The sequence below is a fragment of the Oncorhynchus clarkii genome, chromosome 23, assembly GCF_045791955.1.
Source record: "Oncorhynchus clarkii lewisi isolate Uvic-CL-2024 chromosome 23, UVic_Ocla_1.0, whole genome shotgun sequence".
Classification (NCBI taxonomy): domain Eukaryota; kingdom Metazoa; phylum Chordata; class Actinopteri; order Salmoniformes; family Salmonidae; genus Oncorhynchus; species Oncorhynchus clarkii.
In genome coordinates, this window is record NC_092169.1 from 37,374,565 (window position 1) to 37,394,926 (window position 20,362).

Sequence of the window (20,362 nt, forward strand, 5' to 3'; positions counted from 1 at the left end):
CGTCCTCAGGGGTTTGTTTGTGGGCGAGGAGAGCCAACAAATAGGGGAAGGTGAGAGTGAGGTTATGCTGAGTTTCCATTGAGGATTTACCACAATGTTTTACCCAAAAGGCTCAGACTTTTTTGTTTCCATCTACGCAGGCCGGTACCCATGCCGCACTGGGCCATGGCTCTGGCGGACCTGCTTGGAGCCAAGCCGAGGCCCTGGGTAGTTTTCGGCTGGCATCTACACATAACAACGGCTAATTGCACACTTTAACACCTTGCCACAAAGCCTTGAATGATGCAGAGGTTGTTGATTCTGCCCGATGGAAGCACAATAACGCTAGAGCCTACATTAACATAAAACACTGGTGACACACTGGGGTGGGGGTATGTCTTAGTGGAAAAACACCAAGTCCCCCTCCACCCATCTGAAGGCCCCCTCATTTCTGTTGAAGGCAGTTAGTGGGACTCTGGGTGGAATTGAGCAGCAGCAGAACACAATTTGGAGAGGAGAGAGATTGGAGAAATCCGGCTCTGTGAGAAGGCATAGTGTGTGTGTGAGTGTAGTATACTGTGTGTGAGTGTGTTTTGCTGATGGGGACTTCCAATAGGAAAAGCTTCTAATGGGTTAAGTGAGGGGTTTGGGGACAGGAGAGAGGAGACCCTGTAGGGGAGATGTTTCAGAACCACCATCAGAAAGGAGAGTTAGCCTATATACAGTCTGATATGGATGCATAGCCTATATACAGTCTGATATGGATGCATAGCCTATATACAGTCTGATATGGATGCATAGCCTATATACAGTCTGATATGGATGCATAGCCTATATACTGTCTGAATATGGATGCATAGCCTATATGCAGTCTGAATATGGATGCATAGCCTATATGCAGTCTGAATATGGATGCATAGCCTATATGCAGTCTGAATATGGATGCATAGCCTATATGCAGTCTGAATATGGATGCATAGCCTATATGCAGTCTGAATATGGATGCATAGCCTATATACAGTCTGAATATGGATGCATAGCCTATATACAGTCCGATTTGAATATGGATGCATAGCCTATATACAGTCTGATTTGATATGGATGCATAGCTAGACTGAAGCTAGAGAACCATTCCGTCTCCTAAATGCTTGAGCCAAGGATGCGGTATACAGCTGAGTACCGGACTATAGACTCCTTAGCAGAGGCACATGAGAATGTGTTTATCCAAACCTGTCAAAATAATCTTTCTCAGCTATGTTCTGAACCCAGCTCAGTCTAGCTCAGCCCATTCGCTGTCTAACTAAAATGACCTTACCATTGTAATAAATCATAACTTTAAGGTCAGAGATTGTAGCAGGCTAGGTGAATGAAAGTCAGCATTGCAGTGAGACGTGGTTATAGGTTACAGTTTAACTGCAGTCAGTGTTTTAATGGGAATGTGTCTACAGAAATCACAGATAGCCATGTTTCATTCATCTCAGTTTAAGTGTCCCAAGGTATAACGGTAGCAGGGCCTGGAGATGGGGCTGGCGCAGGGCTGTGCTGGAGCAGGGCTGTGCTGGAGCATGGTTGGGACTGGTGATTCATGGAAGTGTCATAGCAACTAATTGCTGTATGGTGTAGTGTGGTTGATCTAACAATAGTAGCCTGTGTGGCGGCTCTAACAACAGTAGCCTATCTGTGTCTGTAGGCGAGGCCTCCTTTTTTACAATTGTAATATTGTTTTAAAGATCGATTTAAGAGGACTTATGAAAAATTGATTTGCCAGTAGCTAATATTCTAAAAAGTGTAACCCATATGAAAGCCTGAGACCAGACTCCATTTATTGTCCATTTGTTCACAGCAGTAGTCAGTTGACCTCTCTTGATGGTTATTCTTTTTTAACTGATTGATTTTGTTGTTGTTTACGATTGAACGTTCCTCTGATTTTAAATGATGTTATTGTATTGTAACTATTAGTCCAGATGGCTCTCTGATCTGGTGTATTCTCCCACACTAGTCATCAGAGGATTGCTTGCTCGTCCAGTCCTTTATACAGGACATATTGGGCTCCCCACCCCACTAGGTTTTTATCTTGTGTTATTTTCTTTCCTTCTTCGTTTTGTCAGAAATACTCGTCTTATGAAACAAACCCTGTGCAAACTTCTATCTCCAAAAGTAGGGCAGTAAAATAATTACTTAAATGAAAAAATAAAAACCTGAAGAAAGGAAGGCATGAAATACTTTGCTATGCATTAATGGGTTTGTTTGATACACATTGTAAATTATAAATGGACCCATTGTACTCTTTCTCCTTACTTTATTAAGTGGTTACATTTCTCCGTTTTATTCTGTATCCTCTTTGTGTGGACGGTAATGAATAATGTGAATAGGCAGGGGGTAATAATGTCCATCCAAACTTTAAATGCAAAAAAAACCCTGGGAAGTTCAAACTAAATGTTACCACTGTTCCAGTGATTGTGTCCTCTCCCCCATACAGGCACCCAGTACCGGGAGGGGCAGGAGCGGGACTTGAAGGTGGCTCTGAGGGGCACAGACCCCTCCATCCCTCTGGTGTTTGTCAGTGGTAACCATGACCTGGGTAACACACCCACCCCAGAGACTGTAGCCCAGTTCTGCAACACCTGGGGAGACGACTACTTCAGCTTCTGGGTTGGTGGCTAGAGTGAGATGAAAACTTACTGTAGATGTGGATTGTACAAAACTCTTTAAGTTCCTTACATAAACACTGGTCCTTGGAGCTGGATAGGAACAATTGACCAGTAGGAACATAGTGGCACCCCTTTTTATCCAACATGAATTACTACTGTTATTGTATACTCTGTGGGGCCCAAGCTGAAAGCAAAGTGATGTCATAATGCTGAGACAACTGTCTCTAGCCAGGTCAGTTGTAATGTGGCTGCTTTAAAGGCATTAATGAGAACCATGGCAATGCCATAATGACATTATCTTAATAACCTTAACCTATACTGTAATCCCAAACCTGCCACTCTGATGTTTAGGTTGGAGGGGTGCTGTGTCTGGTGCTGAACTCCCAGCTGTTCTTTGATGCGTCGGCCTGCCCCGACCTGAGAGATGCCCAGGAAGCCTGGTTAGAGGGCCAGCTGCAGAGGGCCTCCCAGGGGCCCGGGGTCACCCCCAAACACATCCTGGTGTTCCAGCACATCCCTCTGTACTTAAAGACCCCCGACGAGGAGGACGACTACTTTAACCTGCAGACCGCCACGAGGCAGAGCCTCCTAGGCAGGTTCAAACGGGCAGGTAGGTCATTTAACTTGATTTAACCTTTATTCAGGGGGAATCTAACTTCCACTAGACTTATTTTCACTTCATGCATTGATGTCAATGGAAGACTTAGTGAAAATTACATTTCAGTGGAAATTAGGATTCACCCCACAACCTTTATTTAGGAAGTGGTCTCCTCTTGTTTTGTGCTTAGTGAACACAGCCCAGATTTAGCTGTGCAACACAGCCCTCACACCAGGGAAAGATGGGATTAGTGTGTCAACAGGTTTACTACAGGATAAGTCACAGTGAGGAGGACCAAGGAGGAACAGCCCCTGAATTTTTTTTCTCCCACATTTACAGCCTGAATTTAAAATGGATTAAGTTTAGATTCTGTCACTGGCCTACACACAGTACCCCATAATGTCAGTGGAATTATGTTTTTCAATATCTTTTGCAAATAAATTAAAAACAAAAAGCTGAAATGTCTTGAGTCAATAAGTATTCAACCCCTTTGTTATGACAAGCCTAAATATGTTTAGGAGTAATGTGCTTATGTCAAATAAGTTGCATGGACTCACTTTGTGCAATAATAGTGTTTAACGGGATTTTTGAATGACTATCTCATCTCTGTACCCCACACATACAGATAATTGTAGATTCAATCACACATTTTGAGATTTTGCAATGACTTTCAAAGGGCACATATTGGTAGATAGATTTTTTTTTTTACCAGACATTCAATATCCCTTTGAGCATGGTGAAGTTATTAATTACACTTTTGGATGGTGTATAAATAAACCCAGTCACTACAAAGATACTGGTGTCCTTTCTAACTCAGTTGCCTGAGAGGAAGGAAACAGATCAGGAATTTCACCAGGAGGCCAATGGTGACTTTAAAACAGTTACAGAGTTGAATGGCTGTGATAGGAGAAAACTGAGGATGGATCACCATTGTAGTTTCTCCACCATATTAACCCATTTGAGAGTGAAAATAATGAAGCCTGTAAGAATAAAAATATTCAAAAACATGCATCCTGTTCGCAACAAGGCACTTAAGTATTACTGCAAAGCAACTCACTTTTTCTCCTGAATACAACTTATGTTTGGGGCAAATCCAATACAACATATTACTGAATACCACTTTCCATATTTTCAAGCATAGTAGTGGCTGCATCATGTTATTGATATGCTTGTCATCGGCAAGGGCTGGGGTGTTTTAGGATAAAAAATAAACGGAATGAAGCTAAGCACAGTCAAACCTGGTTCAGTCTGGTTTCCACCAGACACTGGAAGATGAATTCACCTTTCAGCAGGACAAAAACTTAAAACACAAGGCCAAATCTACACTGGAGTTGCTTACAAAGAAGACAGTGAATCTTCCTGAGTGGCTGAGTTAGTTTTTATTTTAAATCTACGGCCAGACCTAAAAATGGTTGTATAACAATGATCAACAACCAATTTGACAGAGCTTGAAGAATTTTGAAAAGAATAATGTGCAAATGTTGCACAATCCAGGTGTGGAAAGTTCTTTGAGACTTATCCAGAAAGACTCACAGCTGTAATCGCTACCAAAAGTGCTTTTACAAATTATTGACTCGGGGGTGTGAATACTTATGTAAATTAGATTTCTGTATTTCATTTTCAATAAATTTGCAAACATTTCTAAAAACATGTTTTCACTTTGTCGTTATGCGGTATTGTGTGTAGATGGGTGAGAAATGTATATTTAATCAATTTTGAATTTAGGCTGTAACAACAAAATATGGAATAAGTCAAGGGGTATGAATACTTTCTGAAGGCACTGTACTTAATTTAATCCATGCTCAAAAGTATACAAAGGTGAAAGTGCATAGTGCTGAACAAAAAAAGGAGCATACGTTTCATCAGTGCTGTATAAAGCTGAAGACGTAAAACTAATTAAAATGACACCTGTATGTCTTAAGTGTGTCATTTTAGTTAGTCTGTACAGCACTGATGAAGATGTAAAAGCTGAAACCTATGCTCCTTTTTTTTGGTTTAGCCCTTTTTAGCACTTTCAACTTTTGTATTCTTTTGAGCATAGATTGAATTAAGAATATTTTAGAATCTCGGCCTCCTTGTTTTTTCCCCTTCTCATAGCTTGAGTGTGAGTACGTTTTTAACTCTACAGATATGTTTACTCTCAGGCACAGACCACCATTCATTCTAGCCTAAACGCAAACTCTCAAAATGGATTTCAGCACTTCTATTTTATGATTTCAGGATCTGCTGTTTTTTTTTTACCAACATGTCAAGCTCATATGAAAGGAAGATCAAGTTCAACTCGTCCACACTAATATTTCCCCAGCTGTTATGCTAGTACAGCTATAGACTAGGGCATGGGAGTGTTAAGTATCGCACTCATACCCTTGTAGTAAAGTAATATAACACACATAGCCAATGTTCTCTTAGTGATGCAAGCTATGTTGTCTAATGTACTGTAATATAATGGGCGGTGTCAGAGGAAAGCCCATAATATTGTGGGCTTCTACCCCATTTGTTTTGTACGCTTGTTGTATTCGGCGCATGTGACAGTTTGATTTGGTCATGTACAAGGTTACCACATTGTCTACTGTAATACGAGGCTACCATTTGTGTACTCTACTGTAATGTACGAGGCTGCCATTTGTCTACTCTACTGTAATGTACAAGGTTACCATATTGTCTACTGAAATGTACGAGGCTACCATTTGTCTACTCTACTGTAATGTATGAGGCTGTCATTTGTCTACTCTACTGTAATGTACAAGGTTACCATATTGTCTACTGAAATGTACGAGGCTACCATTTGTCTACTCTACTGTAATGTATGAGGCTGCCATTTGTCTACTCTACTGTAATGTACAAGGTTACCATATTGTCTACTGTAATGTACGAGGCTAACATTGTCTACTCTACTGTAATGTATGATGCTACAATTTTCTCTACTGTAATGTACGATGCTACTATATTGTGTACTGTAATGTACGAGGCTACCATATTGTCTACTCTACTGTAATGTACAAGGCTACCATATTGTAAGCGCCCGTGCACAGGTCTGTTCAACGCTGATCCGACCGATCGGATTCCACGCTTCAAGATTGCTTCGATAACGTGGACTGGGATATGTTCCGCATAGCGTCGGACAATAACATTGATGAATACGCTGATTCGGTGAGCGAGTTTATTAGCAAGTGAATCATCGATGTTGTACCCACAGCGTCTTAAAGCGTTCCCCAACCAGAAACCGTGGAATGATGGCAACAATCGCCCAAAACTGAAAGTGCGAACCACTGCTTTTAATCAGGGCAAGGTGACCGGAAACATGACCGAATACAAACAGTGTAGCTATTCCCTCCGCAAGGCAATCAAACAAGCTAGGTGTCAGTATAGAGACAAAGTAGAGTCGCAATTCAACGGCTCCGACACGAGAGGTGTGTGGCAGGATCTACAGTCAATCACAAACTACAAAAGGAAAACCAGACCACGATGTCTTGCTCCCAGACAAAGTAAACAACTTCTTTGCTCGCTTTGAGGACAACACAGTGCCATTGACACGGCCCCCAACCAAAATCTGCGGGCTCTCCTTCACTGCTGCCAACGTGAGTAAGGCTGCAGGCCCAGACGGCATCCCCAGCCGCGTCCTCAGAGCATGTGCAGACCAGCTGGCTGGTGTGTTTACGGACATATTCAATCAATCCTTATCCCAGTCTGCTGTTCCCACATGCTTCAAGAGGGCCACCATTGTTCCTGTTCCCAAGAAAGCAAGGTAACTGAGCTAAATGACTATCGCCCTGTAGCACTCACTTCCGTCATCATGAAGTGCTTTGAGAGGCTAGTCAAGGACCATATCACCTCCACCCTACCTGACACCCTAGACCCACTCCAATTTGCTTTCCGCCCCAATAGATCCACAGACGACGCAATCACACTGCGCACTGCCCTAACCCATCTGGACAAGAGGAATACCTATGTAAGAATGCTGTTCATTGACTACAGCTCAGCATTTAACACCATAGTACCCTCCAAACTCGTCATTAAGCTTGAGACCCTGGGTCTCGACCCCGCCCTGTGCAACTGGGTTCTGGACTTTCTGACGGGTCCGCCCCCCAGGTGGTGAGGGTAGGTAACATCTCCACCCCGCTGATCCTCAACATTGTTTACATACCCTACATTTCTCATCTCATATGTGTATATACTGTACTCCACACCATCTACTGCATCTTGCCTATGGCGTTCGGCCATCGCTCATTCATATATTTTTACGTACATATTATTTTTCATTCCTTTACACTTGTGTGTGTATAAGGTAGTTGTTGTGAAATTGTTAGGTTAGATTACTTGTTAGATATTACTGCAGGGACGGAACTAGAAGCACAGGCATTTCGCTACACTCGCATTAACATCTGCTAACCATGTCTATGTGACAAATAAACATTTGATTTGATTTGTCTACTGTAATATACAAGGCTACCATTTTGTCTACTCTACTGTAATGTCCTAGGCTACCATTGTTTACTGTAATGTACAAGGCTACTATTTTGTCTACTCTACTGTAATACGAGGCTACCATTATTGTCTACTGTAATATACAGTGCATTTGGCAAGTATTCAGACCCCTTGACTTCTCCACATTTTGTTACGTTACAGCCTTATTCTAAAATTCATCAAATAAATAAAATAAAAGAATCCTCAATCTACACACAATACCCCATAATGACAAAGCGAAAACACATTGTCTACTGTAATGTACGAGGTTACCATTTTGTTTAATGTAATATACATGGTTACCATATTGTCTACTCCGCTGTAATGTACAAGGTTACCATGTTGTTTACTGTAATGTACGAGGCTACTATATTTTCTACACTACTGTAATATACGAGGCTACCCTAGTCTACTGTAATGTACAAGGCTACCATTTTGTCTACTCTACTGTAATATACGAGTCTACTATAGTCTATGGTAATGAATGAGGCTACTATATCGTCTACTCTACTGTATACGAGGCTACTATATTATCTACTCTACTGTGTACGAGGCTACCACAGTCTACTGTAATGTACGAGGCTACAATTGTCTACTCTACTGTAATGCACAAGGCTACCATATTGGTCACATTACTGCAATGTACGAGACTACCATATTGTCTACTCTACTGTAATTTACAAGGCTACCATATTGTCTACTGTAATGTACAAGGCTGCCATATTGTCCACTCTACTGTAATTTACAAGGCTACCATATTGTCTACTGTAAAGTAGTAGGCTGCCATATTGTCTACTGTACATATTTTCTGCAGAGGGAGCTCATCTATTCTGAGTCTGTTTTGTCTGTTTTGTCCAGCAAGCAAAACAGCATCCTCTCTCTCTCTGTTAGCAGGAGAAGTGCTGCTATTCCTATCATTCCTAATCACCAGGGTCAAGATACTAGTTACGGTCTCTCAGCTATTGTTTAGTGTTTTACTTGTTTTGTTCTATTTGCATCATACAGCAGTAGGCAGACTGGCTGCAGCGTATTTTGGTACAAAGACTCCAAAATAAATATTGCGTTTTAGAGACACTTTGTTCCTGTTTATTGGAAAACTGGAGATGTGTATATGAAGTGTTTTTCACTGCAGGGCATGATGCTGGCGTCTGGTAAAAAATATCTAAACCAAAAACACATTTCAAAATAGAGTGCCTTTTAGAAAATATTCACACCCCTTGACTTGTTCCACATGTTGCGATAGTCTGAATTTAAAATGTATTAAATTGAGATTTTTTTTGTGACTGGTCTACACAAAATGCTCCATAATGTCAGTGTAATTGTTTTTTTTTTTTTTACAAATTAATTAAAAATGAAAAGCTGAAATGTATAGAGTTAAGTATTCAACCCCTTTGTTATAGCAAGCCTAAATAAGTTCAGGAGAAAAAATGTGCTTAGCAAGTCAAATAAGATGTTGCATGGACTCACTCTGTGTGCAATAATAGTGTTTAACATGATTTTTGTGGCAACCCGGGGGCCAGCAGGGAGCTACAAAGCCAGGAGCAGGACTTCTGTCAGCTCCAAAGGGCTAGATAGTTTCCAAGGTGAGTCAGCACCATGGACAGCTTTATAGGCACCCACTGGGGCTGGTGATTTGACACCAATACTACCCAGTCCAGGTGATGCAACCAATTGGCACCTGGAAATGGTCCCACCTGTCCCTCGTTACTCCAAATGGGTATAAGTAGAGGTGCAGTCACTCGGGCGCGTCGGCAGACAGGAAGTGGGTATGCCTAGACCTCAGAAGAACTGGAGAAGAGGACCCATTCCCGGGCAGCATGCCCCGGACTCATTGCTCTCTCTTGTTCATTAACACAGGCGGTCTGAGAAGCTGCCACACAGTGACCCACCCACTACCTGAGAGGCCTTTCAGTTGTATTTCTCCCCGTTCCTCCAAACCTTTTATTAAAGATCAACTTTTGTTTGAGTACCGCAAAATGGTCTCCGGCTGTCTTATTTTGTGAGTTTCACCTCTGACTCCCCTGGGCTGCCACAATACCTCATCTCTGTACCCCACACATACAATTATCTGTAAGGTGCCTCAGTCAAGCAGTGATATGAGAAAACGTAGGATGGATCAACATTGTAGTTACTCCACAATACTAACCTAATTGACTGAGTGAAAAGGAAGCCTTTACAGAATACATATATTCCAAAACATGCGTCATGTTTGAAACAAGGCACTAAAGTAATACTGTGAAAAATGTGGCAAAGCAATTAGCCAACTAATACAGTGCCTTGCGAAAGTATTCGGCCCCCTTGAACTTTGCGACCTTTTGCCACATTTCAGGCTTCAAACATAAAGATATAAAACTGTATTTTTTTGTGAAGAATCAACAACAAGTGGGACACAATCATGAAGTGGAACGACATTTATTGGATATTTCAAACTTTTTTAACAAATCAAAAACTGAAAAATTGGGCGTGCAAAATTATTCAGCCCCCTTAAGTTAATACTTTGTAGAGCCACCTTTTGCTGCGATTACAGCTGTAAGTCGCTTGGGGTATGTCTCTATCAGTTTTGCACATCGAGAGACTGAAATGTTTTCCCATTCCTCCTTGCAAAACAGCTCGAGCTCAGTGAGGTTGGATGGAGAGCATTTGTGAACAGCAGTTTTCAGTTCTTTCCACAGATTCTCGATTGGATTCAGGTCTGGACTTTGACTTGGCCATTCTAACACCTGGATATGATTATTTTTGAACCATTCCATTGTAGATTTTGCTTTATGTTTTGGATCATTGTCTTGTTGGAAGACAAATCTCTGTCCCAGTCTCAGGTCTTTTGGAGACTCCATCAGGTTTTCTTCCAGAATGGTCCTGTATTTGGCTCCATCCATCTTCCCATCAATTTTAACCATCTTCCCTGTCCCTGCTGAAGAAAAGCAGGCCCAAACCATGATGCTGCCACCACCATGTTTGACAGTGGGGATGGTGTGTTCAGCTGTGTTGCTTTTACGCCAAACATAACGTTTTGCATTGTTGCCAAAAAGTTAAATTTTGGTTTCATCTGACCAGAGCACCTTCTTCCACATGTTTGGTGTGTCTCCCAGGTGGCTTGTGGCAAACTTTAAACAACACTTTTTATGGATATCTTTAAGAAATGGCTTTCTTCTTGCCACTCTTCCATAAAGGCCAGATTTGTGCAATATACAACTGATTGTTGTCCTATGGACAGAGTCTCCCACCTCAGCTGTAGATCTCTGCAGTTCATCCAGAGTGATCATGGGCCTCTTGGCTGCATCTCTGATCAGTCTTCTCCTTGTATGAGCTGAAAGTTTAGAGGGACGGCCAGGTCTTGGTAGATTTGCAGTGGTCTGATACTCCTTACATTTCAATATTATCGCTTACACAGTGCTCCTTGGGATGTTTAAAGCTTGGGAAATCTTTTTGTAACCATATCCGGCTTTAAACTTCTTCACAACAGTATCTCGGACCTGCCTGGTGTGTTCCTTGTTCTTCATGATGCTCTCTGCGCTTTTAACGGACCTCTGAGACTATCACAGTGCAGGTGCATTTATACGGAGACTTGATTACACACAGGTGGATTGTATTTATCATCATTAGTCATTTAGGTCAACATTGGATCATTCAGAGATCCTCACTGAACTTCTGGAGAGAGTTTGCTGCACTGAAAGTAAAGGGGCTGAATAATTTTGCATGCCCAATTTTTCAGTTTTTGATTTGTTAAAGAAGTTTTGAAATATCCAATAAATGTCGTTCCACTTCATGATTGTGTCCCACTTGTTGTTGATTCTTCACAAAAAAATACAGTTTTATATCTTTATGTTTGAAGCCTGAAATGTGGCAAAAGGTCGCAAAGTTCAAGGGGGCCGAATACTTTCGCAAGGCACTGTACAAAGTGTAATGTTTGGGACAAATCCAATACAACACATTACTGAGTACCACTCTACATATTTCCAAGCATAGTGGCAGCTGCATCATGTTATGTGTATGGTTGTCATCGGAATGGACTGGGGAGTTTTTCAAGATACAAAAGAAACTAAATGGAGCTAAGCACAGGCAAAATCCTAGAGAAAAACCTGGTTCAGTCTGCTCTCCAAAAGACACTGGGGGACAAATTCACCTTTAGGTAGGACAATAACCTAAACCAAGGTCAAATCTACACCAGAGTTGCTTATCAAGAAGACATTGAATGTTCCTGAGTGGCCTAGTTACAGTTTTTACTTAGCTTAAAAATGACTGTCTAGCTATGATCAAGCTCTGTGTCAAGTTGTTTGTTGAAGAATTTTAGATTGCAAATGTTGTACAATCCAGGTGTGCAGAGCTCTTTTATTATCCCCAGGGATTTGATTAGGAGATAAGACTTTAACCCCCTTGTTTTAAGCCTGAGAGGAGTGAGGAGGTTGTAAAGCCTTGGGAACAGAGATGGAGGTTGGCGATAATGTGTAGTGTAGCATATTTTATTGAATTTCCGAAACATACAATATACTTGCTGTGAAGCCGCTCAACAACTACACCATACCATTTATCCAACAGACTCCCATTCAGAGCGACACAACGAAGCATCCAGGGTCAAGCCCTGCTCAAGGGCACGTTGACAGATCTCCCACCAGGCCAAAAAAAACGTGAATCCGAACCCTCCAAGTTAATAGCTTTTACTTTTCATTCTGGGGTACGTAGAGATCTCAACTCGTGTTATCAGAAATGATAGGATGATTGTGTACGGTTTGATAGCAGAACCCACAGATTGTGACACCCTCCTCACCCTTCAAACATTAGGCAGGTTAGGCACAGTTCCTGTCCTGCTGTGCCCCCTGCAGATAGACATGCACTGGATAGAGGTCCTTCGGTTCCCTAACAACAAAGAGTCAAACAATACATGTATTTAAATCAGAACATTCTGAACTGCTCTGTCTCACTCTCCTGAATAAACCCCGAGGTAGGACATCAAAATGGGAGCGGGAGAAAGAAAGATGTAGGGCTGATTTAGACTGGGCTGGCTGGTTGCCAGCTGTAATTAGTAGCTTACTTCTCTCTCTCTCTCTCTCTCTCTCTCTCTCTCTCTCTCTCTACTGTGATGGTCCTTTATGTTTGAAGCCTGAAATGTGGCAAAAGGTCGCAAAGTTCAAGGGGGCCGAATACTTTCGCAAGGCACTGTACAAAGTGTAATGTTTGGGACAAATCCAATACAACACATTACTGAGTACCACTCTACATATTTCCAAGCATAGTGGCAGCTGCATCATGTTATGTGTATGGTTGTCATCGGAATGGACTGGGGAGTTTTTCAAGATACAAAAGAAACTAAATGGAGCTAAGCACAGGCAAAATCCTAGAGAAAAACCTGGTTCAGTCTGCTCTCCAAAAGACACTGGGGGACAAATTCACCTTTAGGTAGGACAATAACCTAAACCAAGGTCAAATCTACACCAGAGTTGCTTATCAAGAAGACATTGAATGTTCCTGAGTGGCCTAGTTACAGTTTTTACTTAGCTTAAAAATGACTGTCTAGCTATGATCAAGCTCTGTGTCAAGTTGTTTGTTGAAGAATTTTAGATTGCAAATGTTGTACAATCCAGGTGTGCAGAGCTCTTTTATTATCCCCAGGGATTTGATTAGGAGATAAGACTTTAACCCCCTTGTTTTAAGCCTGAGAGGAGTGAGGAGGTTGTAAAGCCTTGGGAACAGAGATGGAGGTTGGCGATAATGTGTAGTGTAGCATATTTTATTGAATTTCCGAAACATACAATATACTTGCTGTGAAGCCGCTCAACAACTACACCATACCATTTATCCAACAGACTCCCATTCAGAGCGACACAACGAAGCATCCAGGGTCAAGCCCTGCTCAAGGGCACGTTGACAGATCTCCCACCAGGCCAAAAAAAAACGTGAATCCGAACCCTCCAAGTTAATAGCTTTTACTTTTCATTCTGGGGTACGTAGAGATCTCAACTCGTGTTATCAGAAATGATAGGATGATTGTGTACGGTTTGATAGCAGAACCCACAGATTGTGACACCCTCCTCACCCTTCAAACATTAGGCAGGTTAGGCACAGTTCCTGTCCTGCTGTGCCCCCTGCAGATAGACATGCACTGGATAGAGGTCCTTCGGTTCCCTAACAACAAAGAGTCAAACAATACATGTATTTAAATCAGAACATTCTGAACTGCTCTGTCTCACTCTCCTGAATAAACCCCGAGGTAGGACATCAAAATGGGAGCGGGAGAAAGAAAGATGTAGGGCTGATTTAGACTGGGCTGGCTGGTTGCCAGCTGTAATTAGTAGCTTACTTCTCTCTCTCTCTCTCTCTCTCTCTCTCTCTCTCTCTCTCTACTGTGATGGTCCTCAGAGGAAACCTACTCGTTTAAAAAAGTAATTTTTATTTTGTCTTGTTGGTTCACTTCCTCTTATTTTTCCTCCTGATAATTCAGTTTTTTCCCTCTCTGATGCTTACGTCATTGTTGCTGTGGTTTGTATTTTCTTAATCTTTTAAGGGTTTGCAGAAAGGTTAGTAGTTACCCTTCAATTCTAGTGTGCATCTAGCAAGTGTTTTTTTTTCTCCACATTTGTAGGGTATTTGTTTTGCAAACTCTACCATCTTGATTGATTAAAATAATCATGATATTATTCTGCCAGATAAGTATAGGCTACTTCGTAGTTAACATTTAATTGAGAAGGTTTTTGGGAAAGCTTTCCATCTACCACAAGACTTTTCATTAGCATCATCGCTAATGGCTACACAAAGTGGTAGACTCCCATACTGCACACACACACAGCAAATACGAATCACTGATGCATTCTGTTCATGTCTTATGATAAACTTCTGCAAATTGAATTAATTAAATCATTTAGTTGATTCCCTGCTAAAGTCAAATGTTTTTTATATTGTTGAATTATGTTTTAATGCCTGGATTCCGTGAGGGCCCTAATTATCATATTTGAGACAGAATGAGGCTCTCTACTACCTACTGTTCCTACAGTGATGATTCACCATCTTCCTCGAATGACTGGGACCGAGCTCCCTGCCATCCAGGACCTCAGAATGGGGTCAATCGGTGTGAAAGGAAGGCCCAGAAAATCATTAGACTACAATCCCACCCAAGCTGTTCTCTCTGCTTCCGCACGGCAAGCGGTTCATCAAGTCTGACACCAACAGGCTCCTGAACAGCTTCATTTCCCCATGCCATAAGATTGTTAAATAGCTAACTAAATGGCTACACGGACTAAGTTGACCCTTGTATTTTATTCTTATTTTTGCACTGTCTCTATGTACACTCACAGGGTCCTACACACACTCACTCCATCATTTGCTCTCACACACACACACACACACACACCGGAAAGTATTCTGACTCCTTGACTTTTTCCACATTGTGTTATGTTAGCCTTATTCTAAAATTGATTAAATTGTTTTTCCTGCTCTCATCAATCTACACACATTACCCCATAATGACATCAAACATGATTTGGAAAGGCACACACCTGTCTATGTAAGGTACCACAGTTGACAGTGCATGTCAGAGCAACAATCAAGCCATGAGGTCGAAGGAATTGTCCGCCGAGCTCCGAGACAGGATTATGTCACGGCACAGATCTGGGGAAGGTACCAAAACATTTCTTCAGCATTGAAGGTCCCCAAGAACACAGTGGCCTCCATCATTATTAAATGGAAGAAATATGGAACCACCAAGACCCTTCCTAGAGCTGGCTGCCCGGCCAAACTGAGCAACCAGTGGCGAAGAGCCTTGGTCAGGGAGGTGATCAAGAACCCAATGGTCACTCTGACAGAGCTCCAGAGTTCCTCTCTGGAGATGGGAAAACCTTCCAGAAGGACAACCATCTCTCCAGCACTCCACCAATCAGGCCTTTATAGTAGAGTGACCAGAAGGAAGCCACACCTCAGTAAAAGGCACATGAAAGGCAGATTCTCTGGTCTGTAGAAACCAAGATTGAACTCTTTGGCCTGAATGCCAAGCGTTACGTCTGGAGGAAACCTGGCACCATCCCTACGGAGAAGCATGGTGGTGGCAGCATCATGCTGTGGGGATGTTTTTCAGCGGTAGGGACTGTGAGACTAGTCTGGATTGAGGGAATGATGAATGGAGCAAAGTACAGAGAGATCCTTGATGAAAACCTGCTCCTGAGCAAAGTTCACCTTCCAACAGGACAACGAGTCTAAGCACACAGCCAAGACAACGCAGAAGTGGCTTCTGGGAAAGTGCATGTACTTGAGTGGCCCAGCCAGAGCCCAGACTGGAGAGACCTGAAAATAGTTGTGCAGCGACGCTCCCCATCCAACCTGACAGAGCTTGAGAGGATCCGCAGAGAAGAATGGGAGAAACTCCCCAAATACAGGTGTGCCAAGCTTGCAGTGTCATCCTGAAGAAGACTCAAGGCTGTAATCGCTGCCAAAGGTGCTTAAACAAAGTACTGAGTAAAGGGTCTGAATACCTATGTAAATATAATATTTCTTTATATATATTTGTATATATTTTTTTTATACGTTTGCAAACATTTCTAAAAACCAGTTTTTGTTTTGTCATTATGTGTAGATTGAGGGGGGGGGCATTTAATCATTTTTATAATAAGGCTGTAAAGTAACAATGTGGAAGAAGTCAAGGGGTCTGAATACTTTTTGAATGCACTGTATTTACATAAATTTGCACTCATGTAGATCGGATGTTTTTTTTATTTAACTAGGCAAGTCAGTTAAGAACAAATTCTTATTTACAATGACGGCCTACACCGGCCAACCCCAGACAACGCAGGGCCAATTGTGCACCACCCTATGGGACTCCCATTATGGCCGGTTGTGATACAGCCTGGATTCGAACTAGGGTGTCTGTAGTGGCGCCTCAAGCACCGAGATACAGTGTTTTAGGCCGCTGCGCCACTTGGATGATGAAACTTGCCAGCCAACCAGCGAAGCAATTCAGGAATTTTTGAAAGTCCTTGTCCTGCAAAGAAACAATGATTATAGTTGGAAAAAATGTAATTACATTTGGAACGTGATTACATCACGTGCCTGGCTGCGTACTTTCAAAAGTATTCAGCAATCTTCATTTATCACAATCAATTATTTGACAAAAGACAAATCAATGGATAAAAATGTTGTGGATCTTTAGAAAATGTCTCATATGTCTGTCGTTTCCATTACATCGGTCGCAATAAAAAAATGTTTTTGCAAAAAATGTTGAAAAAACCTGAGTCAATGGAAACCTGCCTATTGACTGAAGAGACGAGTCACTCACTTTGGCATCACTGCCTGGCCCCGACAGGAAACCTAGGAATTGTGTTTTTCTTTACATTACATGGACGTGCAAATTTACGAGCATTATGTTCTTTCCCTCCGAAAAGAAATTCCACTGCAATCCGAGATCTGCATATAATTAGAAGATACTCATGTATCCGCCCTTACAATGGGAGTCGTCCCAAAGGCGGGAAGGCAGGCGACAAGCTTAGGTCTAAAATACGTCATAGAAACTAATAGCGCGTTTTTGGACAGATTTTGGCGAGAGTGAAACTTCTCACTTCGCCTCTTCCTCTTTGCTGCGTTGCCCTGTCATCGCTCACTTTGTGATCAATAGATCGCTAGAAGATGCATGTCGTTTATTCTAGCGGGAGAGGGCTCGACGGACTAACGAATTTAAACTTTTAAATAAATAACATAGTTAAGTATGAAGTGTAAAATGTATCCACGTGAAAATGAGTTTGCTGGTTTATATGTTGATGAGTGCATTGGCATAACTATGTAACGCTAGTAGAATAGCCTCTGGGTTTTGATAGCAAATGAATTTAGCCTGCAAAAAAATGTTTATCAACTTCCATCTATATTAGATTCATTATTCAATGGTGCACCCATTATGTGTAGAATCTGAATGTTGCTGATCAGGGGGCGAAAAAGGGTTTTCTTGAAAAGCAACTCCAGGGTTTTCTTGATGTTATTTTAGTGTTGAGGATTGGATGGATTTCCAGGACATGAGTCGTGTTCATGTGTACTGTGGACAGGAATTTAGTTTCTTCGTTGCCAGCTTTTGCCCGTTTTAATTATATCCTTGGCATGTGTTGTGTATTGAGGAATGGCAGCAAGCGGGTAGAAGTCTAACTACCCCGCTACTGTTAGAAACGAAACATCTTACTTCCTCTGTCTGCCAAAACCTAGAGTGAACTCACAGTGGAACACGCACACACATCCGCAAAAGGATAATTACTAATTTGCACTTCTCATTCAGGGGCTTGCTTGGCCAACCAGTGTGAGTGTGAAATCAGTTCAGTGCCTTCTATTTCTCAGGAGAAACCGAGCCCTGCAGAAACACCGATAGAAATCAATTCAATAATGACAACGATTGTGATGGAAAAGAAATTGAAAAGTAAAAAGCCCCTGAAAAGTTTCTACATTTTTACAAACTATTCAAAAAATGAGTTCAGTTTCTCTCAGCTTGCACTCCCTCTCATTCCCATCTATCTCCCTCTCATTTTTCTCTCCTCCCCCCTCCCTCAGGCATTTGTTTTCAGTCTATCTGACAGATATGGCAATGATCTCATTATGCAATTATATTGAGCTAATATGAATATATTGCTGTTGTATGCAGATCAGGGACAGTTTTCCTATGTTACATTTAGCTCTGTATATGCAGACTGGAGCTGTGTAGAAAACAGAACCGTCTTTCTCCAACAAACCCAACAGACACCGACACCATATGGTCACATGTCACTTAAGGTTAATCAATACTAATTGATTATTACGATACCGTCACTTTCTGGGGTTGCTGTTTTTTGGGACGAAACCCCAATATTGTGGCTGGACATAATGGGTCTGGTGAGTCAAAAAGCTTTGATACCCCTCTTCTTACTCCTCCTCTTACTCCTCTTCTTACTCCTCCTCTTACTCCTCTTCTTACTCCTCCTCTTACTCCTTCTCTCTCGTATTGTGTTGTTGTAAGCCTCCTCCTCACACTCTCTCTCTTGCTGTGTGTTGTGTAGGAGTGAAGGCGGTGTTCTCCGGCCACTACCACCGTAATGCGGGGGGGTTCCACAATGGCCTGGACATGGTGGTGAGCTCCGCTATAGGCTGCCAGCTGGGAGAGGACACCCACGGGGTCAGGGTGGTGGTAGTGACCGCCGACCAGGTCATCCATCGCTACCACAGCCTGGAGCAGCTCAGTGGGCGGGGCATGGACGAGGACCTCAGGAAACTACTGCAGGCCTGAGCCAATCAGAGAAGAGGGGACACACAGGAACAGAATACCAGGGCCTGATTCATGAAGCATCTCAGGAGAGAAGTGCTGATCTAGGTCCCTCTTTTTATTCCTTATGATTTAAAAGGCAAAACTGATCCTACATCAGTACTGCTACTCTGACTCTTAATACAGGCTCAGAACACCAGACGGTGGAGAGGAAGTCTGTCAATCATCTTAAGACCTGTAGCCTACTGTGAATAAGCACCAACCCATTGTATTGTACAAGGTCATCAGTCGCAGAATGTGCTGGATTTACCTTACTCCAGAGAAGAAGAAAAAAAACTGTTCTACTGTTGTCATAAGTTACTCTTGTCAAGAATATCCTAGTTATGACTATCTCTAAGGTCTACAAAGATACTGTCTGTAACACTCATTGTGCAAACTAATCCAATGAGCATGTCCTGTGTTAGTCATGTCTTTTTTATATCAAGCTTGGGGGGAATAATGTTTGTCTAGTCTAGTTGCAGCAGCACTGAATGTCTTTACTGACAACGGGTACTAGTATGACTCTATAGCCCTGAAACGACTCTCTGTTGCCCTGTATGAATATTTTCAACCCCACTCACCCAATCCTTGAAGCAACAAATTGTCATGGCAACAGCAGTTGTCCTCGTTGAACAGGCCTGATGGTGGTGATGGGTGGGCCAACAACAACATGATGACCTCTGCAATGAAAACACTGTAATGGGATCAACAACTCTTCAGTTTACAGCAACATCCTGTCTGTGAATGTGATGTTCCCTACTATGTATTTGATATCTTCTTGACCTAATTGAGAATTTGTTATATTAGATTTGTGAATTGATTTAGTACTTAAGTTGGGGTATGGTCAGGAGGATTCCATTAGTTTAGTTTCTTTAGTCGCACTACAACTAAATGTCATGTTCTGTTGTTTTTTTTAAATGAATAAACATTGATTTAAACTATTGCAATGATTATGTAAGTGATGTTGCTGAATTGTTGATCATCTGTCCATAAGAGCTACACAAACTGTTTTGCACCTTCCTCTCCTCAGTGCACCTACCCATCCCCTCCCAATAGAGGTCTTATACTGTGTGTCTATTGATCAGGCCGGTCTGTGTCCCAGACCCCCTAAACACATCGGGTCCATCCTTGCGAACAAGTTTTTCTGCATCTTAAAATGCGCCTTAGCCAATTAAAATTGTCAACGTAGTTGCACATGATACAACGCTACATGTTAGCTGTTCACATCACATAATCTAGCACATTTAGCCCTATGCTAACCTGACAAGGTGGCAGTGATGATTTCCTGTAAAAAATCCCACATCAGCCTATCAAAGATTTTAAGACAAAAATCATAAGGCGTGTTTTCGCATATGACAAAATCACACGTTTTTGCTTATCAGTTTCACACACATCCACGTACGTTTACGGAAAAAGATAGGTATATACAACATTTTAATT

General features: G+C 41.9%; 1 protein-coding gene across 3 annotated transcripts in view; it reads left to right on the forward strand.

Moving 5' to 3' along the window:
- The window catches only part of LOC139381454 (serine/threonine-protein phosphatase CPPED1-like), a 31,546-nt gene extending 11,683 nt beyond the window's left edge, over positions 1 to 19,863 (forward strand). For 2 of the 3 annotated variants that reach the window (XM_071124995.1, XM_071124996.1), the window contains exons 3-5: positions 2,459 to 2,631; positions 2,982 to 3,240; positions 18,681 to 19,863. In XM_071124995.1, the coding sequence (XP_070981096.1) occupies positions 2,459 to 2,631; positions 2,982 to 3,240; positions 18,681 to 18,907 (659 nt within the window). In that variant the 3' untranslated portion in view covers positions 18,908 to 19,863. Of the gene's footprint in view, positions 1 to 2,458; positions 2,632 to 2,981; positions 3,241 to 9,215; positions 9,659 to 18,680 lie in introns of those variants that run through there. The other variant, XM_071124997.1, reaches the window with a different exon arrangement.
- The last annotated feature ends 499 nt before the right edge of the window (positions 19,864 to 20,362 follow it).